Raw genomic sequence first — 13,181 nt, 5'->3', positions numbered from 1 at the left:
TACAATTTTAAAGTAGTAATTAGTAATTTGTAGTAGATTACTTTTTTTAAATAACTTCCCCAACACTGGAGACTAAAATAAAACTCTCTTTGTCTTGCTCTGATTAAAGGTCATAGTCAGTCTGTTCCCTGTTTTAGCTTCAGCTGCTGATGGTTTAATATCACACACAACAGATGAGAGAAACTAATTAAACTGTCAATCTAAATAATAAACTCATTTTACATTCACACTATCTTCAAAGTAAATCTGAAAGCAAGATGAAAAAGCTTATGGAGTGTGTTGTTGTGTCTACAGGATGATTGATTGTGGTGTCTCAGATGAAGGCTGTGCTGCTCTGACTTCAGCTCTGAGATCAAACCCCTCACACCTGAGAAAGCTGAATCTGTCCTATAATGATGTAGGAGACTCAGGAGTGAAGTGTCTCTCTGCTCTACTGGAGAATCCTCTCTGTAAACTGGAGATACTGAGGTAAGATTATATTATTTATATTAAACCAGAAATACCAAAACATGATCTAATCCACCTCCAGGTCATAATAATAAACGATCAGGGAAAAAAAATCTCGATCTTGATTGATGTATAGACGCGTCTCATTTCTGACGGAGATTCACGTGCATGTGTTTCCCTGCAGTCAGATCACACTGTAATTTCATCCAATCAGATGCTAGAGGAGGGACAGTACCAGCCAATCAGAAGCTGGAGGGGGTACATGCTGACAACCTGTTTCTGATTGGCTCCTTTTAATGCTCTCCGTGTCCCTCAGTGCGCACGCGTCAAACTCTTACACTTTCTTCTGTTCTTTCGTTTAGCAGCAAGTATAGACTTTATCACTGCATGTGTTAGTTTGTGTTATTTTATTATCAGAATAAGGTAAATTTCTCACACACACACACTAACATATATACTACTGTGTGAATAGAGACAGGTGTGTATAGTACAGTTGTAATTGGGATATAAATTACTGATTTAGTAAAATAAACCTGACGTGTTGATTCTAGCTGTTACACAGAGACACTTTTTTCTTTTCTTTTTTAACTTGAGTGCAACAAAAGTTTTGGTTGAAAAAAATGAGAATCATGTGGATCACAATTCCAGTGGAGAAAAATCCTGAATCCCATTTTAGCCTCCCTATTCCTCAGTCCACAACAAGACAAACTGTCTACAACCAGAGCAAAATCAGAGCTGCTCCTCTGCCTGAGATCAAAAGAGTGAAGAGTGTGTCATTGTGTCTCTACAGGTTGGATTCGTGTGATGTCTCAGATGAAGGCTGTGCTGCTCTGACTTCAGCTCTGAGATCAAACCCCTCACACCTGAGAGACCTGGATCTGTCCCATAATCATGTAGGAGACTCAGGAGTGAAGTGTCTCTCTGCTCTACTGGAGAATCCTCTCTGTAAACTGGAGACACTGAGGTAAGATCATCTCTCTGAGAGTCACATGACTTGCTCCTCAGTAAGACACATTCTCTAATAGTGAGACTGAAGCAGAAGTTTTAGGTTTATTATCAATGTCAATGCTCTTCCTGCCGTAACCCTCCCATTATATCCGGGCTTGGGACCAGCACTGCATCCAGTGGCTGGGGTTTGGGGTTTGGCTGGGAATTGAAGACCCAGGCCTTCTGCATGGCAGATGAGAAACCTACCACTGATGATTAAAATAATATATATATATATTTTTTTATTTTAGTTTTTTTTCCAAAGAATGCATTAAATATATAATGGCAGTAAAAGTGTATTTCACACTATGATGGTTGAACTTGAACCCTGACCTTCCAATCAGTAACTGTTTGAGCCACCACTGCCCCATTATCCACCAGTGGGGTTTAACTTGTTTCCTCTTTATCTTAAAAACAGCGATGCCTTAGTTCTTTAATTAGTCCGGTCTTCTAACCTGTTTGTTCTTACACTTCGCTCATACAGAACTGTTTCCAAAGCATCAATTTTGCACAGATATTAACCACTAATGTCATTAGAGATGAGAAAAAATGAATAAATTCAGTTACGTATCATGATTCTTTTATGCAGCAATCCATATACGTATCGCCATGCTGACTGCCAAATCGATTTATTGTAAATACTTATTTTAAAATTATTTATATATGTTTGCATTTGAGTCTGTAATATGTTGCAGTTCCTCTATAATCCTACAGATGGTGCACTCAACTAGTGATTCCCTTCCCTAACAGTCATGCTTGTCATCACATAGCTGGTGTTCTGTCAAAACATGCTACTCGCTGATGGACGCCACAAAAACAATCCTATTTCCCTTCACAACATTGTTTTTCCAACTTTTATGCGCAATACTATGTTTGTTTTTGTACCATATTTCGACAAAAACTCCAGAACAACACAAACCTGTTGTACAGCAGCAATGCATTCTGGGACTCTGCTAGAGATCCATCTGTGATCCTTCAGGATTTAAAATCCCTGAAATGCTCCTCTCTCTGTGAAACTTCACTGGAACTCTGACGTCAGAGTGACACTCCAGTATAACTGCTTTCTTACGGCCAGAATAATAGAAACACACCAACACATTAACACCAGAATGACTATAAACAAACCTCAAATATTTTAACAGACATCCGTTTGTGTTTCAGACTGGAGGTAGACCTTAAAACTATGTGAACGGACACAATGTAAAATTTGTGAATAAATTCTAATAGTAACATTGACTAAGGTACTGAGCGTGAAAATATATATATATATACTCAGCAAAAAAAGAAACGTCCTCTGACTTTCAACTGTTTTTACTTTCAGTAAACTCAATATGTTTGTATTTTATACAATAATATTTTTATGAACACTAAAAGAGTCAACACCATAAGACATAAACTAAAAATGTTACCCCATGTGTCCCTGAATGAAGGGAGGCTCAAAATCTAAAGTACCAGTCAGTATCTGGTGTGGCCACCAGTCTGCTTGAAGTACTGCAGTGCATCTCCTCCTCATGGACTGCCTATTGCGGACAGTCTGAGCACTGATGGAGGGATTGTGTGTTCCTGGTGTGACTCGGGCAGTTGTTGTGGCCATCCTGTACCTGTCACGCAGGTGTGATACTCGGATGTACCCATCCTGTGCGGGTGTTGTTACACGTGGTCTTCCACTGCGAGGATGATCAGCCGTCCTTCCCGTCTCCCTGTAGCGCCGTCTTAGGCGTCTCACGGTGCGGACATGGCGATTTATCGCCCTAGCCACATCAGCGGTCCTCATGCCTCCCTGCAGCATGCCTAATGCACGTTCACGCAGATGAGCAGGGACCCTGGGCATCTTTCTTTGGGTGTTTTTCACAGTCGGTAGACAAGTCTCTTTAGTGTCCTGCGTTTTTAGAACTGTGACCTTAAATGCCTACTTTCTGTAAGCTGTTAAGGTCTTAACGACCATTCCACAGGTGCATGTTAATTAATTGATTATGGTTAATTGAACATGCATGGAAAACATTGTTTAAACCCTTTACAATGAAGATCTGTAAAGTTATTTGGATTTTTACAACATTATTGTTGAAATACACAGTCCTGAAAAAGGGACCTTTCTTTTTTTTTGCTGAGTATACATCTTGAGTGTGTGATCTTGCTCATTATGCCAAATATGTGCATAATCCAGATGATTAAGACTAATCAATGAAATGACATAAGGGAAAAAGCTGATCAACAATATAACAGCAAAATCTGGCAAATCAAGACACCATGTTATACAAAATGTCACCCAACCTGACACACAAGTGTTGACACACACTGCTAAACTCTGTATATTCTGTATATTGTAATGATATTTGTACAGAATGTAAAGTAAGTGTCCAATTTGACAGTTTAATTTTAATAAATGCATTATTAAGATGTACACATGTGTAAAAGGTTAGCCGTGGTGATCAACTAGGGACACCTGGGTGGACTGTATGATGTGACTGGTGGTTGGAAATTGTTTAAATAAAGAATCTAAATTTCAAATTGAAATCTTTTTACAAAGATTTCACATTTCAGAGATCCAACCTACTAACCCTCCCCATATATGATGAAGTATATAAAAATACTAAACAGTCTTTATTGTAGATGGCACTGTTTGTCAGAGAGCCCTAGTCCTTACACCCCAAAGCATTTTTAACCATTCTTTCCATTATTATGTTTTAATAAATATACTGTATATGAGTCAGGATTGTGCAATATAGAATTAATTTTTTTCAGCACAATATATTATTCAATACAAAGAACTTAATTGTATTTAATTTAAACTAACTATACACACATGACTAAGCAAAAATTGTAAAAAGGATCATATAGGCAAGAAATGGAACAGATTTATAAGATCACGTGTGACCATAATAATAACAATGATAATAATAATAATAATAATCATAATAATAATAATAAGAAGAAGAAGAAGGCATACATTAACTATACAGTTTTAAATAAAGTGACCCGTGATGAAAACCCTCTCTGTCAGCAAACATACATTTTACATCAAGGACATAATATATATCAATATGTGCATTTTTTTTTTCTACATTTTTTTATTGTCATTCCAGTTGTACTAAAATTTACATTTTCTAAAAGTAATGATGAGTTTAATTCTACATATCAGAAAACCCAAATGTACAGTTTACAAGCTCTGTATACTTGATGTGGGAAACACTGCTTTAGGGGAAACAAAAATCTGTTTATTCTGTGAGTGAATGTTCTTTCAGTGTCTCTGTCTAGTTGTTATAAACAGGGTCGCTGAAAGCAGCTGTAGACATGACGAGCAGGATTAAAACCATGCAGTTTTCCTCAATAGTTATTTCACTAAGATCCTAAAACAGTTTCGTATTATTTAACATTTTGTCATGAAGTTTATGAATAAACCCACTGACTCAAACACGTTCCTACAGTAACACAGAGCTGAAGGTGAGAACAGGATCAGTAGGTGTGTGTATGAAAGGAGATCACAGTGCACCATCACTACTGTATGTTTAATATACAGATATAATTAAAATAATGTAGTTTTTTGATTAGGTGCTAATTTACGCCTGGTTTAGAGAGGAGGACGAAATAACAAAACTGATGAGTGTTAATCTCACACACTTTATTATATGAATATGTAACCAGACACACTTCTGATTTTTACACACTTTTTGTCAGATCCTTTTTAAAATGCACAAAAAGCTCAGCACCTCTGATCCTCTGTTTTCATCTTATTCTCCTGTAGAACTTTTATTCTCTGTGAAGTTAAACCTGCAGAAGCTGAAGAACTCAATTTGTAGTTGTGACACTCAATTTAATAATTTTAATTACATTGTTAATTAGAATAATCAGGTGATATTAAATCTCCATGTCACTGTGAATAATAAGCTCATTTTCCAAACTCGTGATCTTTAAAGTGAGTCTTAAACCAAGATAAACATTTGTTGAATTGTGTGTCGTTGTGTCTCTACAGGTTGCAGTGGTGTGGTGTCTCAGATGAAGGCTGTGTTGCTCTGACTTCAGCTCTGAGATCAAACCCCTCACACCTGAGAGACCTGGATCTGTCCTATAATAATGTAGGAGACTCAGGAGTGAAGCGTCTCTCTGCTCTTAAGGATGATGAACATTTTAAACTACAGACACTGACGTAAGTAAAGACCTCTTTTAATTAATGTTGCAAACGTATAAGAATGATCTGTTAATCCCTTTTACATTAATTTGTACATTTCTCTCAAGATATCAGATTACCAGATTAGTAAATAAAACCTTTATTGATATTAATAATAATTTATTGACAAAAAAAATCTTTAAATCTTCAACATCTTACGGAATGTCACTATATTTTATATAATCAGATTTTTTCCATTGGTTTAAAAGGTGTTTTATTTTCATTAAAGTGTTGATATAAAATCCATGTGAAGTCAGAAGACAGGGAGTCAGACTGAGTCTACAAAATGTCACAAATGAGTTGATGAGAGTGATTGTAAATGAACTCGTCTCCTTGTGACACTCTGGACAAGCAAAGAAAACAACTAAGGACGAGCTGAAACTACTAAAATTGGGTTAAGAACTGTCCAATGCATTATTAAAACCTGAAAGGGTCGTAGTGACCCAACATCTCTGAGAAATAAATGCAGTCAGAAAAATATCTTGAATGAGTGTGTTGGAAGATCACTTAAATACTTGGTGAAAACACTCACTTATCGTCTTTACCGCTTTATCCTGTATTCAGGGTCACGAGGGACCTGGGGCCTATCCCAGGAGATTTAGGGCACGAGGCGGGGTACACCCTGGACAGGATGCCAATCCTTCGCAGGGCTCACACACACACTCACAGACTCAGTCACACACTATGGGCAATTCAGGAATGCCAGTTAGCCTAATCTGCAGGTCTTTGGACTGTGAAAGGAAACCAGAGTACCTGGAGGAAACTCACCAAGCACGGGGAGAACAGCAAACTCCACGCACACAGACGGAAATTGACCCTGGCTGGGAATCGAACCCTGACCCTGCAAGGCGACAGTGCTAACCACTACTAACACATAGTAGAACCCGCAGGGACCCGCAGGGACAACCCAAGGGATTGGGACTAAACAGCTGTGTAGCCTTAAGAGATCAGGGAGGCTAATCAGAAAAAAAAGCCTTCAAGTTATAATCTGGGTTTCAGGACTCAACTTTTAAAAGAGTGGTTCTGGGAGCATGAAGAATAATTTTTAAACATGAACTAAACACCCCATTGTGCATCATAATCAAAGCTAAAGGCACTTAAGCGAAATAATGGATTGTACAAAATAGTGTGTATCATTTTTATAGTCTTTTGTCTTTTAATTTTTTAAAAATAGTTTTTTTACTAAGATCGTTGAACAAAATGTTGAATAGTAAGGTCTTGTACTATTCAACATTTTGTTATAAATAAAGAATACCTATAAATAATCTCACTGACTCAAACACAGTCAGACAGAAACACAAAGCTGAAGGTGAGAACAGGATCAACAGGTGTGTGTGTGAGAGGAGATCACAGTGCAGGTTTACAATTAAAATAATGTACATAAAATATCACAACTGCAAAGAAATCAGTTCACATTGGTGGGTCAAAAGTAGCTCAAGTTCTCATGAACACTGGGGACCTGAGACCTGCTCCCAACACACATGCTGCTAATGTACACCTGGTTTAGAGAGGAGGACAAAATAACATGTAAAACTTATGAGTGTTAATCTCACACACTTTATTATTTTCTGTAAAGTTAAACCTGCAGAAGCTGATGAACTCAATTTGTACAGATCTGGCCTTTAAAAACGCACGTTTTCGGAAAAGGGATCCCACGACTTGCCGCGGCTGCGCGCGGCAAGCTGTGAAAATGCCCTTCAATACCTGTAGGGGGCAGTCGTGTTTCAGTCTAAAGTATTGTGTGTCTACTGAAGCCTACTGAAAATGTTATGTCTCTTAGGCACCCATTGACGGCAAGCGACAGAGCTCATAAACGTGTCAAGCTCAAACTGATATGTATTTATTCTTCATTTTCATTCAGAATTATTATTATTAGTGGTAGTAGTTCTCCAAATTTATTATTATTATTGTAACGCACCCGTGCGTGTGCAAAAGGACTACAAAGATGTATGATGTTAGCCTATATTTATGCGCTTTAAAAGCGACGGGTACTGGTGGCTCAGTGGTAGGTGATTCGCACGATATATATATATATATATATACATTTTCTGTTGCATGTATAGAATATATATATACATTTTCTGTTGCATGTATAGAATTAGTTTCAGCTGAAACTCATGATCAATGGTGTTGGGGTACTTATGTAGTGATAATTAGTTTCTGCCAAATCATTAAAACTAACAATAGACTATGAGAGGTGGTTGGAAGGTGTTACTCTGAATATAAACAAACTAAATACAGATTTTTTTTTCTCAGAGGTAAACGGAAAAGTGAAGTTGTTCAGCTGTTTAGTGTCACTATGTCATAACCAGTGAAACAACGTGGACTCATCGCTGTGCTTGTTGTAACCGAAAAAAACGCTGCAACTGTTCAAAGTCTTTCCTCTTCGTGACCGCTGAAATCCGACACGACACCACGTTAGGCTACGTCTTGACTCATTTGCATATCGACGGTCATTAGATGTTGACTGAGAGCTCAGGGGAGGTGTGTGTGTGTGCGCACCTACTTCGTGTACTTTTTAAACATTTCAAATATAAACAAACAAAAAAAAACGTTTTTTTTTCTTTCTCAGAGGTAAACGGAAAAGTGAAGTTGTTCAGCTGTTTAGTGTCACTATGCAGATGTTACACTCAGTGTATGTCACGAACCGCCAAGCCACAGCTCTGCCATAATGTCTGAAGCACACCTGTTCCACGTTCCCAATCACTCCTTACATCTCACTGCCTCACCTTCCGCTCGCCACACACCTGTGCGGCATCTGTAATCATCCCCTTACCTATTTAAACCACACACTGACACCACCTCATTGCCAGATTATTGTGTGCCTTCCATAGCCCAATTCTCCAGCGTTTGTTCCATGCCTTGACTCTTCGCTACCGACCACGCTTCGTTTTTCTCGACCTCGCTTTTTGTCTCACGTATTGGACTTCCACGCTCACGGACTTTGTTACCGACCATTGGGATTGTTTCAACGACTACGAACTTGGATCACGGACTTTTCTCTCGTCTTTTTGACTCTGAACTCTGCTTTCCCTCGACCACGAGTAAGATCAACAAAACCAGCCACCAACCTGCGCGATTTCGTCATTCTCTCACCGGCTCTCCACATCATTGCATCCCGGCACAAGTCACGCTACAAATAAAGTCCTTTGCACCGGCCCTTTGCACTTCTGCATTCCTGCGCGGGACACACAGGGCGCTCTCGCCGGCTCACGGCACTTCCGCATTCCTCCCAGGCTCACGGCACTTCCGCATTCCTCCCAGGCTCACGTCACACACAGAGCTCTCACTTCGGCTTCCGCATTCCCGCGCCTCTCGCTCTCTCTGCACACGCAGCTTCCCGACACAGAGGAGCGAGCGCCCCAGCTACAATCACAGTCATCAAGAAACCTCGCTGCCAGCCAGTTTCCAATCTCACGTCCGGCAGTTTATAACATAATAGATTCATAGAAGTTGCGCCACTGCACTTGGAACCATCTCGTCCTGCATTCCTAACAGTGTAGTTACCGAAATCATTGATTTAGTTCTCATTCAGTGGCCACACATCACTTCCACATTTCCCTCGCTTTTATGCATAAGCAGTGAAACATTCCGCAGGTTTATAATACACCGCGGCCAAGTGAACCACGTTCCCGCCGATTAGGCGCGTGGTCCGTTGCCTAGCAACACTAAACGAAACGATGCATAATCGTGGTGTTTGCTTCGGTTATGACATAGCATAGTTTATTATCTGCTGTGGTAGATCTGATTTATTTAAATTTAATATTGTTTTAGCGATAATTTCACGGAAGCGAGTTCAGAACTAAATCGCTGCTCCTGCTCCACCCGAGACGTTCAGAAGCTTCCAATAGAATGAACAAACTAATAAATTTTCTCCATACGATATAAAATTAAGTAGAGCTTCCCTTTTTGTTATAGGCCGAAGCCCCTAGATGGACAAAGGAGGAGAAAAAACGGCAGAAAAAAGTCAAAAACTTTGGGTTATAATTCCAAACATGACTTGTTTTTTCCCTCTGACTTGTTTTCTTCCTTTGTCCCCTTGGAGACTCTGTAGTAGGTTTTCTCAGTTGAATATGAAAAAAAGATACCGCTTATTATCAACGCGAGAATGAATGGCGCATTGTCCAAGTGCAAGTTTATCTTGGAGCTAAACTATTTGCTTTGGGTGAAAGCGCCATCTAGCGATCATTGTGTGTCAGCAGCAGCTTCCCATTCAAAACAATAGGCGGTCAAATGACCGCTGAACCGCGTTATTAGTAGGTGACACTGGCGCGGCGCTTCTAGTGATAGTAAGTGTGATTTGAAAAGTGCTGTAACTCCACCTGCCACAGTTTCAGCCCAGTGGAACAATCTGACTACATGTGAAGTGCCATGAAAAAGTATTTGCCCCTTCCTATTTTTTTTCTTTGCATATTTGTCACACTTGTATAGGTGGAATTTCACCTAAACACTTGAGGTGAGAACGTATAGGTTAATATGTATAGGTGAGAACAGCTGATTCACACTTGGGAAGAGTGAATAATTTGCATTTGAATGTTGTCTGGCATTGTAAGCACACGCAGTGACACTAAAAGAACAATAGGATTAATAGGAATAGGAGGCACTAAACAGGAGGATTTTAATTTAGACTATAAAAAAAATAACTTGCGTCTATTTTTAGGCGTGCCAGCTGCCACTTTTTAGTCTTATAATGCCCACATGACATGCTGGTACAGAGCTGGACATAGCTCATCCATGCCAATGATCCCGGGTTTGCACCCTGCGCTATAAAATACGAGTACGACGGCCATCCGCGGACAGCAGCTCCTGCATCCGTCCCGCTTGCGCTGGCTCTTCTTTGAAGTCTCTGGGGCGCGTTCCATTTGCCCCGTTTGCATGCCGCACTTCCGCGTTGTGTGCGCGCGTCTCATTCACACCGCGTAGTAAAATCCACTGTAAACCAACAAACCCCGAGTATTTTATAGCGCGGATGAACCCGTGATCTTTAGCAAGGAGAGCTCTTCTTCACTATTCGTGCCTAATTCTGCAGCCCTGCTTCTTCGCATATCTGAAGGGGAGGCCGCCTAACTAGTGAGCGAGGAGTGATATTGATTTGGGCGCACGCCGTGACAGGCTGAAAAAAACTCTTGTCCTCAAAAATGTAACAGATGAGGACTCTGATTAATGTGCAAAAACTATATAATAAAACTATATAAGACTACATGCCTTTATAAGACTCAACTTTTATTTAAGCGCACTCACAATAACGAAAAAACGTGATTTTATAAATGTTTGAAAGCAAATAAGCTGCGCTGCTCTGTATTGTTTTTGGTGAACTTGAGCGGGTCAGAAAATGAACGCAAACGTTTTTTTAAATGGTCAGAGTCAGTCTGCTTGCTGTTTTCCCGACGCGTTCATATTCATTAGTCTACTTCTGCCGGTGCGCTCTGGAAAACTCCATGCATGCGGCTGAGCGCTGATTAAAACTATGAAGTAAATTAAAGAGGAGAATCACGATGCCGAGTCCTGAGCCCAAACCTCATTTAAATTAAATTAACAAATACTATAAGTAAAAAAAAAAACAATAGCCCACGTTTAGAAACCGTTTATAAATTCTTTCCGACATGAGTTGGCCCGGTGTTATGCGCAGAGCGCCGGGAGATTTCCTGAAGCTCCGAAATCACTGGGCATTTTTTCTAAATAGATGCTATTGGTAATAACTGATAGAGGTTTGGGGCTGTATACACACGCATTTTTAAGGGGTTTAAAATAAATTAATTAGTTCGAGCAGACCTACATGAAAGCTGAGAAGTGAGTAACTGCGCGCGCTGTCGCGGTGTATATACTGTACAACACACGTTTATCAACCTTTTGATAAAAACGCTGCCTTTTGTAAAGTGAAAGTACTTTACAAAAGACAAACCGCTTTATTTTAGTCATGAATTCACAATCACATCACATTCCAGCTATTATTTCCAGCCGTGGTTAAATAATGGATGAAATAATTATTAAATGCTGGACACAAACAGCAAATATGATGATAATTATAAAATGCCAGAAGAAGTTCGTGGTCATAAAATAATATTTACTTAATTATATATTATATATAGTTCATTCATGTCTTCTGATGATGTCGACATATTTTTACGTTTTAAATAAGATATGTTGGCATATTCACGAATCAGGACATTCGCATAGTTAAGACTATCAGATAGCCTACTATCAGGAAATTAAATTAATTTCAACACCATGTAAACCGAGACATTGCCATGTCTTTTACTGTTTTGTCCCTGTTAAAACATTACAAAAAATATATAAGAAACTTATTAAGAATTTTAAAGCACGAATTTGGGCATCTCATTTCATCATTATGAAAAAAATATGAAGCACGTATACACACATTTATCATGAAAGATCTGTTGTAAAGCAAAATAAAATTCATGTTTGCTTCAGCATTGGGAACAATATTGTTTTAGACTAAGTAATTATACACAGTTCTTCGTTGTACAGTACTTGGTCCGGCGTTTAAATAAAGTCCTTCCATGCGCCATCTGGCGGATATTCAGTGAAGCACAACACATTTATTTAAATTCCTGAATGTTGCTTACGGCAAGTCGCGGCGCGCCGCGCGCTAAATTGAGGCATCCCGCGGGAAAACACGCGCAGTCTTAATGGCCACATCTGTATAGTCCCCACAGAGAGAAATCAGTCCACACTGGTGAGTCAGAAGTAGCTCTCATGAACACTGGGGACCCGGCACCTGCTCCCAACACACACGGTGCTAATGTACACCTGGTTTAGAGAGCAGGACAAAATAACATGTAAAATTAACGAGTGTTAATCTCACACACCTTATTAAATTAGGCAGAATATGTAACCAGACACACTTTTTGTCAGATCCTTTTTAAAATGCACTAAAAGCTCAGCACCTCTGATCCTCTGTTTTCATCTCATTCTCCTGTAGAACTTTTATTCTCTGTGAAGTTAAACCTGCAGAAGCTGATGAACTCAATTTGTAGACATTTTTACACTCCATGAATTTTATAATTTAGGAACATTTTATTTACCAATAAATTATCACCAAGTCATCTGGTTGTAAAAAAAAGTCATTGATATAAATTTTTTAATGAATGATTCATACTTGCATGGACACGAGATGAGGTCTTACAGGAAAAAGGGTCATTTTATTTAGGAAAAATGGGGTAGAGGTGATATAAATCAGGTGATATTAAATCCCCATGTGATTGTAAATAATGAGCTTATTTTACAAACACTTTACAGTCTTTAAAGTAAGTTTTAAACCAAGATAATCTGTTGATAAAGTGTGTGTCATTGTATCTCTACAGGTTGCGTGAGTGTGATGTCTCAGATGAAGGCTGTGCTGCTCTGACTTCAGCTTTGAGATCAAACCCCTCACACCTGAGAGAACTGGATCTGTCCTGTAATGATGTAGGAGACTCAGGAGTGAAGTGTCTCTCTGCTCTACTGGAGAATCCTCTCTGTAAACTGGAGATACTGCGGTAAGATTATATTATAAATTGTTAATAATAAACTATGATCTAATCTGCTTTCCCGTAATATTAGTAAACAAACACGTGTATAA

At 39.1% G+C, this 13,181-nt stretch overlaps 1 protein-coding gene across 1 annotated transcript in view; it reads left to right on the top strand.

Annotated features, from left to right (window-relative positions):
* The window catches only part of LOC128534524 (NACHT, LRR and PYD domains-containing protein 12-like), a 149,829-nt gene that overhangs the window by 64,235 nt on the left and 72,413 nt on the right, over nucleotides 1-13,181 (top strand). The window contains exons 6-9 of the mRNA XM_053508978.1: nucleotides 295-468; nucleotides 1,238-1,411; nucleotides 5,405-5,578; nucleotides 12,925-13,098. Coding sequence (XP_053364953.1) covers nucleotides 295-468; nucleotides 1,238-1,411; nucleotides 5,405-5,578; nucleotides 12,925-13,098 — 696 coding nt within the window. The remainder of the gene's footprint in view (nucleotides 1-294; nucleotides 469-1,237; nucleotides 1,412-5,404; nucleotides 5,579-12,924; nucleotides 13,099-13,181) is intronic.

The sequence above is a fragment of the Clarias gariepinus genome, chromosome 12 (assembly GCF_024256425.1).
Source record: "Clarias gariepinus isolate MV-2021 ecotype Netherlands chromosome 12, CGAR_prim_01v2, whole genome shotgun sequence".
Lineage (NCBI taxonomy): Eukaryota > Metazoa > Chordata > Actinopteri > Siluriformes > Clariidae > Clarias > Clarias gariepinus.
Note: the sequence above shows the minus strand (reverse complement) of the source record. Positions and strands in the feature narration are given on the sequence as shown.